We start from the raw sequence: 23,515 nt of genomic DNA on the forward strand, positions 1-23,515 counted from the left end.
TACCTGTAGAGTACACTAGCTTGTAAAATATTTAAGCTCATAGGCTCAAGTTATCAGCACTTTATTTCCTAAAGCCATATGGAAAGAAGCAGCATGCTCATGGAGCAGACTAAATCTAGTTTAACTGTTATTCCCTCTCCCCGGGGAACTCTGAGAACAGTAGTTCTGGCGGAGAGTTTAGAGCTCTCTTGTAGAGACTTCTCTCGGTGCCACACCAAACTACAGTTCCCAGGATTCTTTAGGTTAAACCATGGCAGTTAAGCTGGCATAAAACATATATTAGTGTAGATAGAACTTGAGACTTGGACGCACTGCATGAGTATATAGGGCACAGTATGAGGATGTGATGTGCTGCCACATTCATTGCAAGTCCCGTGCACATTTCCTACTGCACGTACAAAGGCTTCTCCAACACCAGGGTGGATGTTTGTAGCCCTTGCTTACCCAGAGCCCAAAATGCGCCTCTGAACACCTTACCTGCAAGTAAGTGTGCTTTGAATCAGAGCCTGGCACCCAGATCTGAAACGTATTTCCCTGGGAGCCCCATTCAAGTCAAAGGAAGTACATCTACATAAATTTGTGAGGCTGCAATCCTACGAATTCTTGCTTAGTGGAGACTTGCTCTGAGTAAAAATGCACACAATCCTACGCTACAAGGGGAAAACATCAGGGACACATCATAGGGCTGCCCAAATTGATCCAGGACTGGAGATGCAGATGGTGCAAGATTTGAGACGGAGGCCATAATCTTGCAGATTCTCAGCAGTCACAAACTTCCAGTTGAATATGTTAGTTTCTTTTTCACGTGAGACCTAAGGAAGATCAGACGCTGCTACTCTGCACTGGCCTAATCCAGTATGGTTGCTTTTATGTCTGTCTCACCTGTTTGTACGTGTGGCACCTCATGCATTTTGCAAGAGTTGGTGAATAAATAATAAATGTCAAAACACATCCGCCATTTTTTAGACTAGAAGTGTATTTGCAACTAGCGAGCTGACATTCATTATATCTAGACAGCAAGGAAAATTCTGGCTCCCTTTAAATCAGTGGCAAAGTTTCAATTCAGGGTCAGAATATTATCTTGGACCCCTACTAAAGACATGTTTCTGCAAACAGACAATACATTACTACGGACCCTTGAACCTGCAGAGAACTGCATTCAAATGGCATTCCATGTGGGAGCAAGGTTCTGACATGAGATAGGGTATGTTTGTGGGACTAAGACCTTAATATGCACTTTCTATTTATTATTTTGCTGTATGTTCATGTCTAACTTACACAAATGTATCTTTATTCCTTTATATCTGTATCTTGCTAATGAATTGTCAAATAAAATGGACCAAAAGCTCTTGGACAGTAGTAGTTGAAAAGCATAAACCTTTGGTCTTTCTGTCATTATTTATACATGCACTTTCTCATAATTTCGGAAAATAAAACTATTCAGCTGAACCCACAGTTAGTTGAACCAAGTTGTCATTGAGATCAGTATACTACCATGGCAGGGGGAGAGATCAGTATGAAAAATTAGTTTTGACTAAGTTCCTATTCAACTCAGTGGGGATAGGTTTAACTAACTTAGGGATGACTTCATCATTGTGCTAATGTCTTAATTGAAGCAGGGCAAGCATTTTGGCTTGCCAGATGAAACAATCTTCCCCCTCCACCTCCTGTAAGCTGTTCTGAAGATTCTCCTGCCCCCCTCCCCAAGCCAATTTTGGTGGACATGGAAGGAGAGGAGAGGGGTGAAGTCTCACTGTGCAAGTGGAAGTCCACTGATGGGGGTCACTAGTAGAATCCCACCTTTATTTTGGATCCATCCAACTGTATTTAGTCAGTAAAGCATGAGACTCTTAATCTCAAGGTCTCCGGTTTGAGCCCCACGTTGAGCAAGATGCCTGCATTGCAGGGGGTTGCACTAAATGATCCTCGTGGTCCCTTCCAATTCTACGATTCTATGATTCTAACAAAGTATTTATGTTAACCTGGAAACACGAGAAAAAAACATGGCGGGGGGAGCAGGGATACCTCTTGAGAGGGCAAGCTCCCCCTGTAACATGTTCAAATGCTGGGAAGAAAACACCAAGTGCATGGTTTTCCATTTGACAGTTGCAGCTCAAGCTGTGGCCCCCTACCAGGGGTGAAAATGGTGCTCTGCTAGTCGCAGTGACAAATATGCATCTGTTTGTGACCAGTCCAGTCTCAGCTGTTTAAGCTTATTGCAATGACACCATGAGTAGAACTAAGAGACAACAATGGAAATTTTTTACTGAGCACAATGTCTGTAATTACTTGCAATGTATAACAGCATGTTCTAGCATTATATTTTGTGGGGTTTTGCGTAGGCAGAGAGAGGCGGCCTATCTGCAGTGTCTATCCTACTCCCTCCTTATTGACCTAGCCATATTTCGATTTGGTATCAAGATGAGAGTTTGGCTCAAACCATGCCACTTTTTTGGCCCAAACGAAACAAGATATAACGGATAAGAATAAGAAACATCTCAACAGTCCTGCCATTAGAGGTCATTATTAGAGCTGGAAAAAAATAAACGTAATCATTCAAGGACTTTGCTCCCATAGTGATATTATCTTCAGGCAGAACAGACAGATGATTAAGCTTTTCAAACAAAGCAGGAGCCCTAAAGACAAAGTCACAAGACCCATTTTTAGCTGGCTTATTCTGCTAGCGTGTGGACCAGCAGTGCTAGCATGTGGAGAAATCTTTTAAGAGTTTCACAGGGCACTTTCGGATGAGAGCTCATTGTAGGATCAGTGTTATTAACACAAGTTATTCACAGCATCCATACAAGATAAATAAAAATGCCAGCTAGTATTTCCCCCACCCCAATTTAGTTTCCCCTTACCATGGAAAATTGGATAACTAAAAATAACCTCTTTTACATCTGCAGTCACTGCTGATGTGGCAGCTTCTTAGCATATTATTTTTGTTGAGCAGTTTGCCAACAGTGTGGTGACATTTCAGTGGGTGGCCTCCACTGCTGCGCTCCAAATTCCATTTGCTTCTTAGCTGAGCACAACCTTCTCATTTTGTTTCTGGTGACACAAGCAGGCTACCTAAAGTTGCTGGTGGTTGAACCTTTGACCTTTTGCATGCAAAGCATGCATTGTACCACTAAGGTAAGCTCCCTACCAGATATATGCTCTGCCCTTCCAAGTAACAATGCTTTGAACTGGACTACAAATCAGAAATCAATTATGGCAGGAGTAGGAGTGGCGGTTATGTGGAACTAATCTTTGACGTAAGGGCCCCCAGATGTTGCTGGACTACAAGTTCCATCAGCACTGATCCTTGGCAGTGCTGGCTGAGGCTGATGGGAAATGGAGTCCAACAACACCTGTAGGTTCACAACTTGCAAAACCCCTGACATAAGTAAGGCGTTAAGAAGAGCAACTTGTTGAGCTCACACCCAGGGCTGATATTATTATTAAGGCCAACTAGATAGCCACCTAGGGCACAGACCTCAGAAGGAGCACAGTACTAACTTTTGATGGGCACAGTTTTTATTATATCTTATAAATTTCTGGTTTTTTTAATTTTGAGGAATTTTATCATTTATGAAGTAATTAGTAGATTAGAATTAACTTGTGGGCTGCAGGAGTGATGAGGGTTTTCAACAAGTTTTGACAGATGCTCCTGAGATTGCAAAGGAACTAGAAATACTACCAAACTTTTGAGAAAGAACAAGTTAGAAAGAGGAGAAAGAAACAGCAGTTTAAATTTGTGGCCCAATAAAAGGCACTGCAAGATCCGAAGCAGATTTCCAAAGTACCGGTAGGTTTTTGCTATGCTGTCTCACGACATGACCATAACAGTCTGTTGAAAACAGATTCCAACAGCCACCACACTTTAATTCCCTATTTGGCTTCCTCTGTGATATATACAGTATTAACAACAACAACAAAAAATAATCAGCTGAAGATGTATTGAAGGCCTGCAAGAATTTTGAGAAATCACTGATGCTCAATCGAAACAAATATATGGATGCTGAAGATCTGTGCTGTGGACCTATGCAGCAATAGCTCGAAAACTTTCAGAATCTATGCTGCTACAAGGGGCACTTCTCTTCATACTGCAACAAAAACTCCTGGATAATGTGCTTAACGTTTCTAGTTTTGGATTTGAGAAAGATAATCAAAGTTTCCTGTTTCACCGATTCTTGCAGTTTAAAATAAACTTAGCAGCTTCAACGGTTGTGCTTTTAATTTTTTTTTCCTGCAAGACATCTGTTTCTGAAAACTGAAGTTAGCAAATGTTTTTTGGGTTGGGGAGGGGATGTGCCAGTAGTTAGCCTTGCCTAGGGCGCCAAATAGCCAAGCCCCGGTCATGCTTACACACGGTCCGAGCGTGTTAATTATTATTATTAATAATAATAATTATAATTATACCCCGCCCATCTGGCTGGGTTTCCCCAGCCACTCTGGGCGGCTTCCAGCAAAATATTAAAATACGATAAAATGAAATAAATGAAAGAAGCGCCGTCACAATCCTCCACTGATGCCCAATTCTCGGGGGACGACCGTCCACTTGAGCAGATTCGGGAGAAGGACGGGAGGAAGGAGGAGGAGGAGGAGACGTCGCTGCTACCAGAGGAGCGGGGCGAGAGAAGAGAGCGCCGAGGGGCAACGACGCCGCCGCTGCAGCCACCGCTTCCTCCGAACGCGGCAGGCGCCTGCAGGAAGAGCTGGCCGCCGCGGAGCAGCCAACCCGCGCCCGCCTTCCCCCGCCTCGGAGGCAAGCCGCCCGCAGCAGCAACAGCAGCAGCAGCAGCCCTCGCGCGGTAAGCGAGCTTCGCGCTCTCCACCCGCTTCTCCTCCCTCCCTGCTGCCAGGCGACGCCTCGCGAGTTTTCCGCGCATAGCTCTCGCGAGAGCAGGGGCAGACGGCCGGCCGGGGCCTAGTAGCAGCAGCAGTTGCCGGCGAGAGGCAGCGGCGGCGACGGCGAGGGGGAAGCGCGGCGAGGCGGGAGCCCCGGCGTCGTGGGGCGCAGCAGGTGAGGAAAGTGGGAGGGCGGCGGGAGGCCCCCTAAGCTCCCCCCCGGGGGTTGGTTGGGGCAGAATGGGAGGGTCGGGGAGACGGTGGTCGGCAGGCAGAGGCAGGACAGCGGGCGGCGGCGGCCACCGGTTGTTTTCTCCCACAGAAGCGGGTCTGGGCCGGAGATCCGAAGCGTCGCGGTGGCGGGCAGGTGGGCGCTGCTCGTCCGTGCTGGCGGAGGGTGGGTGGACGTTACCAGGGAGGTCTATAAAATGAGGAGGGTCAGCGGTTGTTGGGAAGCCGGGTACGTGTGGTGGTGGGTGCCGCGTGGTATTAAGGTACGTTTGTGTGTGTACACGCGCATACCTGACTGTGTGTGTGTGTGTGTGTGTGTGTGTGTGTATGCGTGACGCACGTCAGATGCGCGTGTATCTTCGTCTACCTGACAAGTGCGGCAAGACAGGTTTATCTAGGGGGGGGGTATCTGTTTTAAAACCCATGTGGACCACAAAGAGTTGCAAGAAAGGAAGGGCGGGATTGAGGTGGTGGTTATTCTTATTCTTATTCTTAATTTATTTATAGGCTGTTTACGGCCTCGTTCATGGTGATTCCCGGTTCCCAGTGCCCCTCTCCTGGTGCTCTTACCGTTTTCACCGATGGGCTTGTTGGGTGTATGGCTGCTCCTACAGAAGTGCCTTGTCACGGGTAGCTCACCTTTGCCCCCTTCTTTGCCACATCCTGCCCTTCTGGAAAGGTGTTGGGGGGCATATTGGGGAAAAGCCCGGGATGAGGAGGTGGAGAGGTTGTGTGTGTGGGGGGGGAGGAGTTTTAAGAATACAATACTGTACTCAAAAAAGTTGGACTGTTTTGAATTTTTTAACGGAAAACATAGATTTATGGGAAAAGTTGCCTTGTAGTTTTCCCAATATATGTGCTGCTCTTTCTGTGGTTTATTCTGACTTTGGTGTTCTAAAGAGAGCAGGCTTAAAATATTTCTAATGTTTACTTGGGAAGATAAGGGATGTTGTTTGTGCCACAAATCATTTACAGTGTCGTTCGTAGTTTTTTTATTACTATTATTAGAGTTGGCTACCAGTACAGGAGAATGCAGTTGGGTCCAGTAATTCCAGTATCCCCATATCTGTCACATCACTCGTTCCAGACTTATCATTTATTCTTTGATCCTTGTGTCATTCATGTAACTCAGTTGGTGCCACGGTTTTTGTTTAGTATTGTATTTCACTATTTTGAAAAATATTTTCTAACAATACTTTTGATGTCATGCCACATACCTTCTTTATAAATTGTTGTTGTTGGCATCCGTCATCTGACAAAAATTAAATTCCAACAGATGATACTTAGCCAGTTTCTTTCTTTTGGAAAGGAGTTATTGGTTCACATAACATGGTAAACCAAACCTTGGCTTAGTTGACACACCGCACTGACTTTAGGACTAGGAAGGAACAAAGTACCGTATTTTTCGCTCTATAACACGCACCAGACCATAACACGCATGTAGTTTTTAGAAGAGGAAAACAAGAAAAAAAATATTCTAAACGAAATAGTGGATATATGATTTTTGTGGTACATGCTGTGGCCACAGACATGTGATCTGACAGTGAGTTTGGAGTAGCCCAATGCAAAAATCCTGAGGATCCATGCTTTGTAACCACGGAGGAGGGAAGGAAGGGGAACTATGGATCCTCTGCTCACGACTGCAGCAGATCCCCCCCCCCCTGCCACCCGCAGGCATTCACTCCATAACACGCACAGACATTTCCCCTTACTTTCTAGGAGGAAAAAAGTGAGTGTTATGGTGCAAAAAATACGGTAGTTACAATTTCCTCTCCTCTCCAGTAGCCTACACATTTCTGCTAAGCTGCAGTTTGGCTTGTGTGTGAATGTGGCCATTTTGTCAGTCCTTTTATTCTTGCAGTGTTAAAAGTTTTAAACCATAGATACTTAAGACATGTAAAATGTTTGAGTACTTTTCTTATATTTCAAAACAATTTGGGTGTATTAATGGACTTGTTCAAATATATACATACTTAACTTAGATTTGTGTTTAGGCTATACACTTCTTGGAAAATAATAGAAAGCACCTCAGACTAATCTACTGGATTGTATAATGACAGTAGATTATGGATGGCATCCACACTAGTCATATTTTGATTTCAGTGGGTATGCTCTGAGTACAACTAATATTGTATATCACCATTAATGTTTAAAAAAATGTTATTCTTGTCTAAATAGAGATTTTAAGCCTCTTTAAATCTGTGTGGTGCTTTTATGTTTTCTTCATCTACTCTGCTTCTTCAAAACCTACAACTTCATTATTTTCCTTTCACAGAATATTTGCAACTACTAAACTAGTATGCTTGGATCATTCTGTTTTATTTGTTTTGCCTTACTTTGGGAGATGCTCCATCACAAGTTTTCATTAATTTCTCTCCAGCCTCCTCCAACAATGCCCCCTTCATCATAGTAATGTAGAACAGTATTCTGGTTTTGGTAAGTAAAAGGAGAGACTTAAATTTGGACAGAAACAGGAATATATTTATGAGAGCATTTTAATTATGTAAATATCAGTAGCAAGAATGTGATTCCTAGAGGCATTGGACATAAAGGCAAAATGTCCATAATTATTAAAAATAACTACATGCTGCTGTGAATTATTATTATTATTTATTAAATTTGTTAGTCACTTTATGTTGCCTAGGGCAACCCAAAGCAACTTACAGACAAACAAACAAGACAATAAACCCCACATAGATACAATAAAACCAAGAGGAAAATTAAATACTGTACATTAAAAAATCCCACCCACTCCTAAAAGGCCACAAATAGTTAAAGTCCTGGTTTTGCTTGGTGCCAAAAGATATGTAGTGAAGGTGCCAGGTGAGCCTCACTGCGGAGAACATTCCATAAACAAGGGAGTTGCCCCCCTCCAGATGTCTTGTAGAGGGGGCACATGAAGAAGGGCCTTAGATTATGATTGCAGGGTCCGGGACAGTTCATATGAGGAGAGGCAGTCCTTGAGGTATTGCCAGCAGTTTGAATTTGGCTCAATCGCTAACTGACAGCCAGTGCAGTTGATGTAGGATTGTGTCTATATGCTAAACCGTCTTGCCCTGGTGAGCATCCTGGCTGCTGAAGTTTCTGAACCATCTTCAGAGGCACCCCCATGTATAACGTATTGCAGTAATCTAACCTAGAGGTTACCAGAGCATAGCCGACAGAAGGTAGACTGTCCCTGCCTAGACAAGGATACAGCTAGGCCACCAGCCACAACTGATGGAAGGCGCTTTGTTGCCACCAAGGCCACCTGAGCCTCAAGTGACAGCTATGGATCCAGAAGGACCCCCAATAATCTTAGCAGGTGCCACAATATTGGTAATGCAACACATTTTGGCTGCTCAGATAATGAAGGTGCCAGCCAAGCCTCCTTTGGGGAGCCACTGCAAAAAAGGCCCGTTCTTGGTTGTGGTAGAGGCACACAAAGATGGGCCCCCAATGGTGACTGCAGGGTCCGGGTCAGTTCATATGGGAAGGGGTGGTCCTTGAGGTATTTTGGTCCTGAGGCATTTAAGGCTTTATAGGTCAAAACCAGCACTTTGAATTTGGCCTGGAAACTAGTTGGCAGCCTGTGCAATTGGGCCAGGATCAGTGTAATGTGCTCATACCCTCTTGCCCTGGCAAGTAGCCTGGCCATCAAATTCTTCACCTGCTGAAGTTTCTGAACCATTTTCAGAGGCAGCCCTATGTAAAATGAATTACAGTAATCTAACCTAGAGGTTACCAGCAAATAGAGAACAGTAGTTAGGCTGATCTCACCCTGGCTTAGTCTGTGGCTCGGGCAGTGCAATTTATGCTGATGTAAGACCCCAAAAGGGGCATTCCAGAGTGTGGTAGAATGGGGCAAGGATAAACTTATACCTATTCTAAACTTTTAGCTTGGTCATATTGTGTGACTTTGGGCTCAGTGCTCAGAACTGACCCCCACACTTTCCTGCCAGTTCAGGTGACAGTAGCCCCCCCCCCCCCCGAGCCTCCTGAATGGAATTTGAAATAGCAGCAAGTTCTGCCACCATTGATTATGTTAGTTCAAATTACACCACCTTTCTACAATTAGGAGGAGGAGGATTATATTTATATCCTGCCTTTTCATACTGGGACTTAAGACTGCTTACAAATTAGAACAAGACAGATAAAATTCAAAAAGCTAAAAACATATAAAAATAATCATTAAAAATAATTAAACTCAAGTAGAATGAAAACAATATAAAAACCAAATCTGTTAAACTACAAGTGATAAAACCAATAAAAACAGCACAGCACTATTAAAGCCCTTTCCTCAAAAAAAATACAGTAAAGTGGAATAAAGCATTGTTGCTTTGTTGATGCCCCATATCTTTCAGGTATTGTCCCTTCACTTGTTACATAGAAAGAGCCCAGAGTTTAGTAGTTAGCATACCATCTAGTTCAAAATTCATTTATTTATCTACACAGTGGTGCTATCCATGCCTGTGATGGTGTACTTTACAGAGTTTTATAATGAAAATGCAAGCCACTATCAGTTCCTTGGGGGAAATATAAATGTAGCCCGTGGGAAGATAAAGACAAGAGTGTGTGTCTTGATAATAAGAATCCAGGCAGGGAGGGAGAAGCCTGAGGAGGAGTTTCCTCCATTGGAAAAGTTGTACAAAGATCTACATATAAGAGCATTGACTTAGAAAAGTGTTGCAGAAGCCTAAGGCATAGAAGGAGTCCAGGGGGAGGATTGTCCCAGTTCTCAATGTCGCTGATGCTGTCCTTGATAAAGCAGACGGACACCTTTATCCCATGACATGAGAATTGCAAAATCAATTTCAGGAAAACTCAAATTGTATAGGGAAGTTGTAAGTTTAAAGCAGTTTCAGTTCCCTGCATATTGTTTATTTGTAAGGTTCAACACAGTCAGCAAAATGGACCAACTAAAGTGGAGTGACCAGGAATAAACAGTCACCTTCAATAGCCTGTAAGCAAGGGAAATGAAAGCCTTGCTTGAAATGGCCCTGAAAACAGATATTAGATAATGTCAGAGATGGTTCTGAAAGCTGTGGCATTTGCTAGTATTTGGATTTACACCTGAGCTAATTAGAAATCTGATAAGGTGAAGCTATGAAATGAGATCATGTCAGTAGCCTGATCAGTAGTACCCATATTTAAATACAGTGCTCTTTGAGCCAGAAGCGTAAGGCCTTCTGCCTAAAAGTTGCACCTCTGCTCCTTCACATGATCACACTTCTGATCCAGTTGATTTTCTCATTATTGGATTGATTTGATCTTAAATGTAACACATTGCTTCTCAGTCTAATACTGGTTCATTTAATATGATGGGTATGTAATATGACAAGTATAACTTTTATGTATTTTTTAGATTATTCAAAGCACTTCACAGATTATTCAAATATACTTTACAATAACACTGTAAAATCAGTGAGTGTCATTCCCATATTGTAGAGATGGGACTGAAACTGTGAGAATAGTAACTTGCCTTAGGCCACCTTGGGAATTCAGGCAAGTGAGGTTTGAACAATGGTCTTTCCAGTTCACAGCGTCCATGTCTAATGATGATATTTGCTGAGTCTCTTCTTGTGGTTAGCCTTTATTGAGATTAATTGTATAAATTACAAATTGAAATGAAAAGAATTAAGATTTTAATGAAGCCTTTATCATGACATTTCTCTCTAACCACTTGTCTACTTAGAGTATAATAGCAGAGACCCAGTATGTGTATATTAACAAACTACATTCTTTTTTCAAGTCAAAGGGAAATCAGGGCTATATATTTGTGATTCAAATACAGCCTGACAGTTAGGTAGAAACAACAGTTATACTCCTGTATAAATCTGCCTCCTTATGATAGCTTCAGCAGAGAGACCTTGCCAAAAATGGCTTTCAGTATTATTACATGTACTATGAATTTGAGTCCTGGTTTGAGGGCTAATGGGTTCACATCTCTAAAAGGACGGGACTAGCCTTCCCTCCCTCTGTAGATTTCTTTTCTCATAGGTAAATTCCTTCTCCAGGAGCAGCCTTTGAATGCCTTCATACAGTACTTTGAAGGCAAAGTATGGAAGTAGCATTTGACTGGTCAAAACAACAAAAAGTCGACCCTTGGTCTCTTGAAGGGTCACATATTTAAGTACTTAAAATGGTAATTTATCAGTAACAAACTGAAGTCACTATGCTAATTATATAGTTTTGTTCTTCTTAGAAGCATAATGCATTTAGATTGGCAGATGCCTCTAAACTAGTACATTATTGATTTCACATATTACCACAACATGGTAAGTAGCTGACCGTCCAGATAACAATATTTTACTGGTCAGTTGACAGCCTCTCCAAATCATGCAGGCTACTAGTTTTATTTCTTTCAAAGCCACACAGGACCTACTTGCTCTGTTTTTCTTACCTACCTTCATATTCAGTCACAGCACAAAGTGAATGGATGATTTCCTTTTTTTCTTGAGAGGTTTTCTTCCCTTGATCTTCTCCTGCCCTCTATAGTCTTGATTCTTTTAAGTCTTGGATAATTTTGCATTGCTCAGAGCTTCATTGTATATATTCTCTTGTAGACCAAAGAAGCAGATTGTTGGTGAATTCAGTAACTACTTGTTACATCTGGTTTGGCTTTGAAATACTTCATATGGGTTTTTTTAAATAGCTCCGATGATTACACTGTCTAAAGAAACTTCATTCCCCTCCCCACCTCTGTTCACCTGTGCAAACAGATGATGATTTTTATGGGGATCGAAACTAGGACTATGCTGAGATTCAAAGTGTTTATCAGAATATATACTACTGGTGGGGAGTGCCCAGCACTGCCCAGATACATACATACATACAAACAAACAAAAATCTGCTTTTTAAATAGTGTAATTTGCAAGTTTTGGGGCCGTGTTTACACACATGTACACACACACCGACCTGGCTGTGGAGCACCTGATCCAGTACCTAATTGGTTTTTTTGGGGGGGACGGGCAAGCGTGATGTTGAGCCAGCAAGTCAATAAACCAGTTTAATCTAAGCAAGCCTGAACCAGGATATTATCTCCATGCATATGGAAATCTAGGCTGTTGAAGAAAAATGCTGTGAATATTCAAAAGCTCTGTATACATGCTAATTATTGACCAGTATTCAAAGAACTTGACCCTTGTCAGATGAACTGAAGGGGGCTTTTGCCTTCTTTCAGACAATGAACTGAACAGGTTTCATGGCAAAGCATAAATTCAAAACATACCTTGGATTAGGTGAGAGGAGGTACCAGCCATTCAAAGGAATTGGTGAAAACTTCCAGTGTTATAGAATAAATGGGAGGCTATGAGACCACATTTTGCTATCTGTCAAAGACAGATATTCCTATGAGTCATGCATTAAAGAACCTAGAGTTTCTTGCTTAAACTGTTGATCCATGTGCAGTTAAGTATTTTTGTATGTACTATTAAAAGGTAATTAAAGAGGCTGCTATCAATGTTCCATGTCGGCAAACATTCATGCATATAATTAAAACTGACTTCCCATAGTGGAAATGTCTCTGTACCATTGCCAAGTTCAGGTTTGTTTGTTTCTAAAAGACTTGTTATGTTGACTGTGTGGGTGCATGTGAATAAATAGCAAAATGCTTCTAATTTTGCTTTTTTATTATTATAAATGGCATTTTAAAGGTCAATGCTGCTCTTTTAATGTAGGTTATGAGTGCTGGCTGTATGCTTTTCAGAGCAGTAGTGTGAGGAAGCTTGGAGTGGAATGGCAGGACGGCCTCATCCTTATGACAGTAACTCCAGTGATCCAGAGAATTGTGATCGAAAATTGCATAGTAGACCCCGTAAACTTTGTAAGCATTCAAGGTAGGTAGCACATATGCTGTATAGCATCTCAAAACCTTAATCCAAATTGATTCTGAAAAACTATTGAAAAGTTTGATGCTCTCAGTAACAGATGATAAACATCATTCTGAGTGAATGTATCATTTTTTGTATCTTTATTGAGCTTGTTAATCACTTCTCACTTCTGCCAGCTGTAGCCATCTGAGAATGTGTAAAATACAGAGTTCAGTTGACCAATTATTGATTATGTCATCTAAAACTTACCAAAAAAAAACTACCTGGGAAGAAAGTTTTTAAATGAAACAAGTACGCCACTAGGTATAAATTATACACATCTAAGGCAATATATATGGTCAAATAAATAATCTGAATAACCTTTGTCCTGTCAGCAACATTGACTATTTGACATACTTGTCTAACTACAGATTTTTTTCCCTTCTATAACTTGACTCTTACTCTGCTGAACCAATAGGTGAAGGCATTTGATAGCAGAAATAATTGCTTTGCATCTTGCATTGCCATAATAAAAAATGTTAAGCAAATTAACACCTGGCATCTTTGCATGTAATAACTTTAAATTTAGAAGTTCATATACATTCATTGTACTTCAAATTAATCCTCTCTGCCTCGCTGGGTATTGAAGTATCCATTGCAGAGATGGAAAAAGAGATCTAGAATATTACTGACAGAAGGTATCAGTTCAGTGGAAAATCTGTAAATACAGTTTATGGTGCCTTGCTTATATAAGCACTGTAACCTTGCTACTTTAGCACTAAAAACGTGCTGTTGGTTTAAGACTGTTAACAGGATACCTTAGAAGCCACTGTGCTTATATGCTGCCTTGATTAAGGTTACCAGACGTCCCCATTCCCCGAGACAGTCCCCGGATTTACAAATCAGTCCCCATACAAAATCCATTGAAGTTGAAAAGTGTCCCTGGATTCATTGAAAAAAATCTGGTAACCTTAGCCTAGATGGCCTTAGTCAGCTGGTGTATATCGACAGAGCTGCCTGTGAATCATCTAAGAAAAGAATGGTGAGCAGGCATATTCTAGGAAGCCGCTTTCCAATTTGGAAATTTGCTGTTTCTGGAAAAATCCACTCGGTCCTCAGCCCTGGGTGATTTCCAGAAGTGATATAAAGCCCGATTTCAGCAGGCTTTCACTAGATGGGGATATGTTGGGTCAGCTGGAATAGCTTGTTTGCTTAATATGCATTGGTACTGCCAAAAAATTTTGTTACTTACCCTGAGCCTAGGACATCAGGCTTGGTTCAAGAGACTGAATTGCAAGCAGCAGATTCTGTTGTAACAATTGTAATATAAATAAAACAAAATTGTATTATATGAATAAAAGTAATTGGCAACTAGCTTTGTTTTCTAATTTCTATACCACCTTTTATCGAAGGATCACAGGGTGGTTTACAGTATAAAACACAAAAATGCATGACTTTAGTGTTAAAAGTGTACATTTGGAGATAACGTTTAGAACAGAGAACACGGGTCATTATGCTGTGTTTATTTTTTGGAATATTATGGAAAATCTCACAACAAAATTGTTTTCAAGCATTTTAAGATCTCAAAAAACAAACAAACAAACATTTGTTACCAAAGTTGGGTACAGGGCCATCAATAGCAAGTACTCTACTGCAAAACTATGCCATGCTCCCCTTCTAGATTCAGGGTGTGAGAACGATTGTTTGATTACACCAAAAGTATTGAAAAAGGCACACAGATAGGCAGAGTGCAAAAACTGACTATGCCATGGCAGAAGAACATTTGTGGAAGCTGTTTGCTAGAGAATTAAATACTGGATCAGTCTTGTATTATTTTTGCAACTCACAAACAAAATAATAATCTAAAATTTGGGGTCATGTGACACTTTACAAATGAACATAATTTATTATGAGGGGCTTCCGTCCTTTCTGGAGTTAGAAAGAGCTAAATATTTGTTTGCTTCGACAGTTTCTTGCATTTTTGAGTTACGAAGAGCTCTGCTGAATCAGACCAAAGTCCCATCCAATTGAGCATTCTGTTCACAGTGGCCAACCAGATGTCTGTGGAAGCCCACAAGCAAGTCTTGTCCCCTCACATCAGCGGCCTAGATCTTGGTTTGTAATTGTATAACTGAGAAACATTGAAGTTGTAGAAGAAACTCTGGTTAGAGCAGTTACGGTGGCTCCTGCTTATTTTGCACAGGCAGTTTCTTAACCTGAGTTATCTTGACTGTTGCCTTTCTCTCCTATATCTCTAAACAGGGTGGCTTTTATTAAATATCTTTAAATATACAAGCAAACCATATGATCCCAAATGAAGCTCTTTCATAGTTTGTGTTGCTTTGAATGACTGTAAAATCAGGCATGAAAGATGTGTGATAGAATAAACCTTTTCCCTTGTTTTGTTAGTTTATTGAAATCTGACAAGCTGGCAGGACTAGAAATAGCTTCACAGATGGCATTTGGCAATATACCAAGCAGCTCTTCTCTTACGCGTTCCTTACACTGTCCATCAACTATGTTAGCCAATGACTGCTCAGAGATGAGGAAATGGTAAGCATGAATTCAGCTTACAGGAGGCTGTGAGGTCAGACGTCAGTACTGCACTGTGCACGGCTGAGTCAGTGGCTGTGAGAAAATGAATTGAATTAATATCTAGGGGGCTTGCGTCTCTGAGCACTTAATGGACTGAATAGCTGTAACAGGATTGTTACCCTTGAGGGTGAGAGGAAAAGAGGATGCTAGAAAGTAAGGCAGGCTAATGGTGCAGAGGAGTACTGAGAGGAGGATGGAAATAGCAAATATGCTGAACTTAGCAAGTAATGCCAGAGGATGCTGAGCTGGCTTCCAAATCTACCGCCTGGAAGGGAGCGGATTTCCTTTGTACTTTGGTCTCGATATTTTCCCCATGTTTTTGTGTTTCTTCCTTGTTCTACGCCAAAAGCAGGTGCGTAACCATTAATAATCTGAACAGCATTTAGCAGGAGCTGGAATGCAAAGGAGACTAACTGTCCTTTGTGTAGTCTGATCTCTTTAAATGTCTGATATGACAAAGAGCAGATGTGTGTGTGCATGATCTTTTGTCTCAAGGAAAGACTGTAATATAAACAGAAATGTTATTGTTGGGTGTTAAGATGCATTTATTTAGCTTAATTTAAGAGGAGTTGGAAGTTTGTAGATCCACTCAAATGCAGTTTCTTAGAAGGGGCTATTTTTAAGTTTGGTTGACTAGCTTTTTTTAGTGCAAGACAGAATATTCTTTTATTGTTGTTTGAAAGATTCATAGACAAAAGTTTTTGTAGGTGTAATATTTGTTTGAAATGTACTCTATCACTTAATCAGGAAGATAAAAAGATTTGGTTAGTAAGTCTCTGAAAGTGTTGGCATTTTTTTAAAAAAAAGGTACTCTAAAATCTGAGTTTTCTCATTGTTAGTCCCTACACACTTCTTTAAACTATGAATATTGAACATGCTTCTTAAATCTGTAGTTTTAACATGTTGCTTTACATCTCCTAGAGTTGTACAGTATATACTATAAATGCTTATGGCTGATAAAATAGTTGCTTTCATTTTAGTTGACTTGAATATTTTTTTGTATCTGCATCATTTATTGCATAATTTTATTTTTATTGCATTTTTAGTGCATTATTTTTGTAGTGTAGAGCATCATATGAAGTTGTTTAAAATATGAGGAAATTGATGGTTTTATACACAAAATAGCTGATAGAAATTAATGGGTTGTTTTTCTTAAGACTAGTTTGGATTAGTTCAAATCTAATACTGTACTATATAGAGGCTTCTTAAAGTTACATGTATGGTATGTGCTCTGTGCACATCAATATGTTTGTGTGAAGTGACTTGCAACAAACAGTTGCTTTATGTGGTTTGCTGTTGTAGGAAGACAAATAGTGTGGAGTCATCCATTCATGTTGCAAGCTACTACATGGGAATGGCTGGGTGATTCTGTGTGATAATGTTTTGAGTTTACAAACGAGGGTTTATGTCCCCTTCAAATTACCAGGTTTGGGCAGCAATCTGTATTCTAGGTGCACTTGTGTTAAAGTACTATGACTAACTTTTTTTTGGCCTGAGGGCCACATTCATTCTTGATCAACATCTGATTGCTGCATGCCAATGGTGGAGGTGCCCGCGCCCCATACATATATCAACAGACACACAGCCCAAATGATCAGTCTGATGACTGGGAAGTGGGTGATTTGCATCTCCAGTAGGAAACTGGAAGCCCCTCCCCCGGGTTGTGCCTATTCCAATTCCAATTTTTCTTTTGGCTGCTGGCACTAAAATGGGTGGGGTTGTAGAAAGGGCAGAAAAACTGCTTGGGGGACTAAGTCACGCCCCCCTAACTGGGGGGTTAGCCTCCCCTACATTACAGTAAAAGGTAAAGGACCCCTGGATGGTTAAGTCCAGTCAAAGGCGACTATGGGGTTGTGGCGCTCATCTCGCTTTCAGGTTGAGGAAGCCGGTGTTTGTCCACAGATAGCTTTCTGGGTCATGTGGCCAGCAAGACTAAACCGTTTCTGGCACAACAAAACACCGTGACGGAAACCAGAGTGCACGGAAATGCTGTTTACCTTCCCACCACAGTGGTACCTAATTATCTTCTTCCACTGGTGTGCTTTCGAACTGCTAGGTATGCAGCAGCTGGGACAGAGAAATGGGAGCTCACCCTATTGTGTGGATTCGAACCGCCAACCTTCTGATCGGCGAGCCCAAGAGGCTCAGTGTTTTAGACCACAGCGCCACCCACATCCCTTACATTACATTACATTACAGTGCATGTTTCCAAAGAAACTATCTCCTCTAAGTAACTTGTAATTTGACTGAGATTTAGCAAACAAAGACTAAAATATGTCATGTTATTTTTTTTAAAGAATATTTTAATTTCTGTTTTTTCATAATACAAGCAAACAGTAGCAAATAAGAATAACCCAAATGGAAGTATACAAAATCTCAAATACAAGTTATTCTGTTGATATAGCAGTTTTCGTTGGTTGAGTAATGAGTTGTCAGTGGTCTTGGAGTTGAGTGTGTGTTCACAAATGTTAGGAAGCTGAACCATGTGTCAGCAAAGTCACTTTTTTTGGTCCTCCATCGTAAGTTTTTCTGCTTGTGCAATTTACCAGACATTGCAATGCCAACAGCTAAGAGTTAAGCCAACTCCATTTTCCAGTGTCTACCTATTATTAATTTAAGTGTATAAATAAATACATCATTTTTCCAATAGCCAAAGGAAATTGAACTGAAATATTTGATGTGGGGGTAAATAATCAATTAAGTGCACTTGCTGAGTTTAAATATTAACATTCAACAAGTTCCAATGTTTCACCTGGAAATTTATTTTTATTAAAATGTTTTAAAACATTTGATTTCATTCTGAGTCATAGCAGTTGAATAACGTACTCAGAGGTTTTTTAGATTTTAAGAAAACAAATGAAGGCACAGAGACCTGTTAATGCACTAATCAGCAACAGAAGCACAGTTTTTGGTGACATGAAAGAGAGACTTTTACGTGGCTGCTCCTATATTGTGGAATTCCAAACTAAATTTAAAATGGCTCCCTCTTTGTTATCTTTCCCATGGCAGCCTAAGACCTTCCTCTTCAGACAGGCCTTTGGAAACTAAGGTGCAGACAGTGCTGATCACTGGGTTGCTGTCGGGGCAAATTGTATCTTAATTGTTGGTTGTAAATATGTTGCAATGTATTTTATTATTGCTTTTAACTAGTTTGCTTTTATTATTCTATATTTTATGATTAATGTGTATAATGTTGTAAGCTGCCTTGAACCCCAACTTGGGAGAAAGGTAGGCTATAAATATATTGAATAAATCATTTTAATATCCCTTAATAGCTTCCTAGAAGTAGTCACCTGGAAAGCTAAGTACTACTTTGTTTTTAGATTTTAATGATTCCGTGTTCATTCCAGTTTGTCCAGTTTTATTTGTCACAGATTAATTTTTAGAAATTCATTGTTTCATTAAATTAAACATCTTCCATTCTGAAGTCTCAGAATGGTACCTCCTTTGGCACACAGGGATAGCCTTCGAAGTGGCAAGTATCTGCTCATCTCCAGTACTCTCTTAGTCCTTGCTGCCAACACTCAGTGCGTACAAACGTCTTTCATTTCTACTCTTCCCAGTGAAAATAACTTATTGAAGCACTCAAGAGTAGAGTTGTTTCTTTAATTCTCCTGTACATAGTTGAAGAGAATTGAAGGATAGTCTCAGTTTAGCTTCACACTTCAATTTATGCTATTGTTTCGTTGTTGTTTGCCTATAATTTTGGGGGTATAAATTTCTGAAACAAACGTTTGCTGTGATTTCCATCTGGAAACATATGCCATATTCTTTGTAGATGAAATAGAGAATATTAGCAATATAAAATGGGAGTAAAATATGTTTTAAAATTAGTTTAGATTTTCCTCCTCAAAATACACATCTCAGTAGCTTGACAAAGAGTTTAGGGATTTTAAAATATATTTTTTTACTGTGGTTCAGAATAAAATTCCAGTAGCATGATTATTCTCTATTCTAGAGTTTCAGGCTGCCTAAGGAAGTGTATTATTGTGAGTCATCTGCACTACTTCCTGTTGCACCTGTTTACACTAGATAATTTCCAGGTTTTAATATTCATGAGCTTGGCTTGTTTTTGAAAACAGCCAAAGAGAATAGTATTTTATTCTGTGGGTTGTGTAGACTTGCTTTGGGGCAGGATGGACCTTTAGGGAACAAAACAAAAACTTAAGCCTAAATGCAGATGCAAAATCATGACTTAGACTTTTATGAAATTTTACTTCCTTTAGCTAACGTATGTGTCATGTCACGTCGTGTTTCCTGCTTTCTTATTTCCCATTCTAGAGTTGGAGATCTCTATCTTTCACTAATGTTCACTCTTTGTCTTAAGCTGCTTATAGATTTGGAAAATGACTTTCAGAAAAGCAGCTTAGCATGCAGTGAAGGGATGGACAGTAATAATAAATACAGCACAGAGTAGTGCCAGCTTTTTTCTCCATCAGTAAACTACTTCAGGCACACACTTGAATGATCTAGGTAACTGCACTTTCTCTCCCCTCCCTCATATTTTGCAGAAGTTTTGAGAGATTTGTCAGTATTTGTAGGGGGGTGTTTCTTCCTCCTGTCTTTTCAACTGGGCATAGGGTGCATTCATTTTGTGGTGGTTTTGTGTGGGCCGTCTGTCACTCTGAGGCCTGCTTCACACTTTATGGAACAGGAGGGTTCTTGTATTTCTCCAGCTTGCTGATGTGTCTTCTTATTGGCAATGGTAAAGGGAGCGGTGAGGATGCCGTCATATGGGCGCCATGGTTCCTTTTGTTTCCTCCAGTGTGCAAACATGTAAAACATTCCAGAAATAACCTAGTTGAAATATTGTGGCAGTGTGGGAGCTTGTCTTTCCTGTAATATGAAAAATGTCCCTTTGAGACCTTGCATTAGTTATGTTCTGCTGAAGTCAAGAAGGGGTTTTCTCTCACCTAAGATCTTGAGGGTGTGTGTCCCTTTCCTTTTTGGCATAAAGGACCATCACAGTTAGAGAGAGGGTTTGCGATGTGTTAGTGATAACATGCAACTAATAAATATATAGGCTTTGCTTCATGCTTGAGATCTGAGATGAGAAGAAATTTCTCCTTCATCAGGTTAGCTAATTCCTCTTAGTCTTTAGGTTGGCTTCTTAGGTCTTTTGGATATGTGGGGTAGTATACCACCTTAGCGGGTAATCTGCTCGCTGTCTAGTTTCCGTCAGCCAGTGTGTGGAGGATCTAGTCTTAGAGGCTGGACTTTCTGACACTGCAGTTCCTCCTTGATAGATGAAGACATAATTCTGTGGAACACAAATACTTTTTGCTTGTCACATTTAATCTTAGACCTGTTTCATCCATGCAGCAATCCATGTGAAGCAAAGGAAGCTATTTGTGTGAGTGGCTTACATTGAAGTTCAGGCACATTTTAACCACATCATCATTTCCTCCACACACACCTGTCCCTCCACCCAGTCATTTTTAATTGGGGTGGAATCCCCCATCATATCAGGCCTCTTCTCTGATCCAGTGCAATGGGACAGAATGTACATGAACTTCACCAACCAGTTTTCTGCCTGTACCAGGACCTTGCTCCCAGGTTTTGAGAGCTACACAGGTTTTGAGGCAATATAATGGGACAGTTGAAACGGTCAGTTAGCCCCCTGTTGCTCATCTGTTGATAACTTGTATATAAAAACCAAGACCATTTATATTGCCCTTTTATCCTACTTGTGGACTTTTGTAGGCATCTAGTTGACACCATGGGACTGTTGGATTGAAGAGGCCTTTGGTCTCCTCGGCTCTTCTTGTGATCTTATTGGGGAGAAGTGATGATAAATCAAGGCAATTATAGCTATTTAAAATGGCAACAAAAAGCTGATTTAAATAGTTGATTTAAAACAGGTTTCACATTTCTTAAGAGAGAGAAAGAGTGGTGCAAATCTGACCACTAAATTGTGTTATATTACAAATAAGATTATGTACCATGTTTCATTCTTACAAGCAGACTTTGCACCAGGACAGTTTCTGTCCTGCTGTTTTGAACAAGCTTTACTACATTTGCGTACAGCTCTAATGTTCATCCAGTTTAATATGCATTCTATTAAAAAGCAATTCTGCGTTAGAAGTAGACTGGATTGGTGGTTTTTAAATTTGACTGCTCAGATTTTAGAGGAGAGGCTAGGGTCAATCAGTGTGTACGATGTCAAATCACTGTTAATTTTCTTTAAAGGTAAGACACCACTTCTGCAAAAAGGAAGGAACCATATTAGCTGTGTGAATATGTACAAGTTAGTGGTACCTGCTTTGAAGCTTTCGGAAATGGTCTAAGGCTCCAAGCATGCAAATAAGCAGGGAGAGATTGTTTGATCTGCTGCTGATGTCACAATTGCTTCAAGGGAGAATGGAGCCAAGGGCTGTGGCACAAGGATGTGTCTTGGGAGTCACATAGACTTCCTTCCCCACTTGCATGTAGAAGAGGTTGTGGAAGTAGAGTGCAGACGTGGCATTTCTCTGGTTCCCCTTGTAATTAATTTTTCAGCTGACCCTTAAAACTTATTAATTGTACTAATTATAAATATTAGTGTTGCGGTATCCTTTCTGTCAAACTATTTCAAAAAGTTTGAGGGTTTTTAAAAATAGGAATAATTCAAATAATATTTATCTCAATTTTGTTTTACTTCTGTGTCAGTATCTTAAATTTTGTTTCAAAGGCATTTTACATATTCTTAGTATATTGCACGTTGTGAATATACTTTTCAGTGTGCTCCAATGAATGGTCCATAGGATCTTCTATAGACAGGGTATTGCAAGCTGTAATAAAGAGGTGAGCAACATAATGATTCTGCCAGGATGGACTTAAACTTTCCCACAAGCAATGTGCCTCTTCCTAAATTTTTCAGAAATAGAACTTGATGTTAGGATGCCACTGAGGTTAGGAAATAATTTCAGCTAACGAAAGATTGGAACTAGATCTGTTAATTATTGATATTCCAGTATGTAGATTGCTTTGTAAATCTTAATATGACAACTGTAAACTAAACATAAACATTTGTCTTTCTAGTTCTTCTTCACGTGTTGCTAAAGGAGATTGTAGCAAAATGAGTCTCCATGGTGCTAGTGGTGGGCATGAAAGGTCACGAGACCGACGTAGATCAAGTGATAGATCACGTGACTCCTCCCATGAAAGGCTTGAGTCTCAGCTCACCCCGTGTATCAGAAATGTGACTTCACCAACAAGACAGCATCAAGGAGGTATGTAAGGAGAGAACAGCACCTAAAGTCTTTTTTTTTTTTTAAGTGTACTTTTTAGTAACAATAGCAATCTTGACATTGCCATATGTATGTAAAAACTGCATTGGCCAGTATGTTCATTGGCATTACAGATGTCCATCCTCCACTTTATTTCCACACCAGTAGTTAGCTGTGAACATAAATAGTGCAACAGAGGCCCGGAGGCTATTTATTTAAGCTTCATATATGAAAAATATCCTCACTAATTTGTCCTGTGTTCATATGCAAAATTTGGATCAAAAGTATGTGAAATCCCAACACCAAATAGGTTATATTGTCAGAGCCTTCATTGAATCATATGATAATGGAAAGCACTAAAACAATTAAATAGATTTATTAACAGTCGTTTTATATTGTGAACTGCCCTGAGACCTGTGGGTGTAGGGTGTTATACAAAGAAGAAGAAGAAGAAGAAGAAGAAGAAGAAGAAGAAGAAGAAGAAGAAGAAGAATTATCAGGGGATAGTAATCAACCATTGTAGAGTTGGAAGCGATCCTGAGGATCATCTAGTCCAACTTCCTGCAATGCAGGAATCTCAACCAAAGTATCCATGACAGATGGCCATCCCACCTTTGCTTTAAAACCTCCAATGAAGGAGAATCCACCACCTTCAGAGGGAGTCTGTTCCACTGTTGAACACGTTTTAAGTGAACATACTTCTGATTTGCACTTTTGTAAAATGAGGTGATCTTATTTGCTTATCACAGTGAACCAGGGCTTCTGGCCTGTTGTGGTTCACCATGAGCAAGCAGCATGCTGGTGTGCACAGCCCAGTCTCTTCTCACTTGTTTCTTTCCCTGGCACAAAAAGAAATCA

The 23,515-nt window shown here is 40.4% G+C and overlaps 1 protein-coding gene across 7 annotated transcripts in view; it reads left to right on the forward strand.

Annotated features, from left to right (window-relative positions):
- The first annotated feature begins 4,864 nt into the window (after positions 1 to 4,864).
- The window catches only part of BTBD10 (BTB domain containing 10), a 28,042-nt gene continuing 9,391 nt past the window's right edge, over positions 4,865 to 23,515 (forward strand). Inside the window, exons 1-5 of one of the 7 annotated variants that reach the window (XM_081012163.1) lie at positions 4,915 to 5,008; positions 7,445 to 7,500; positions 12,723 to 12,881; positions 15,264 to 15,407; positions 22,470 to 22,660. In XM_081012163.1, coding sequence (XP_080868289.1) covers positions 12,781 to 12,881; positions 15,264 to 15,407; positions 22,470 to 22,660 — 436 coding nt within the window. In that variant the 5' untranslated portion in view covers positions 4,915 to 5,008; positions 7,445 to 7,500; positions 12,723 to 12,780. Of the gene's footprint in view, positions 5,009 to 7,444; positions 7,501 to 12,722; positions 12,882 to 15,263; positions 15,408 to 15,476; positions 15,802 to 21,813; positions 21,932 to 22,469; positions 22,661 to 23,515 lie in introns of those variants that run through there. The other 6 variants (XM_081012162.1, XM_081012164.1, XM_081012166.1 and 3 more) reach the window with 6 other exon arrangements.

The sequence above is a fragment of the Podarcis pityusensis genome, assembly GCF_964106645.2.
Source record: "Podarcis pityusensis genome assembly, chromosome: 1".
NCBI lineage: Eukaryota > Metazoa > Chordata > Lepidosauria > Squamata > Lacertidae > Podarcis > Podarcis pityusensis.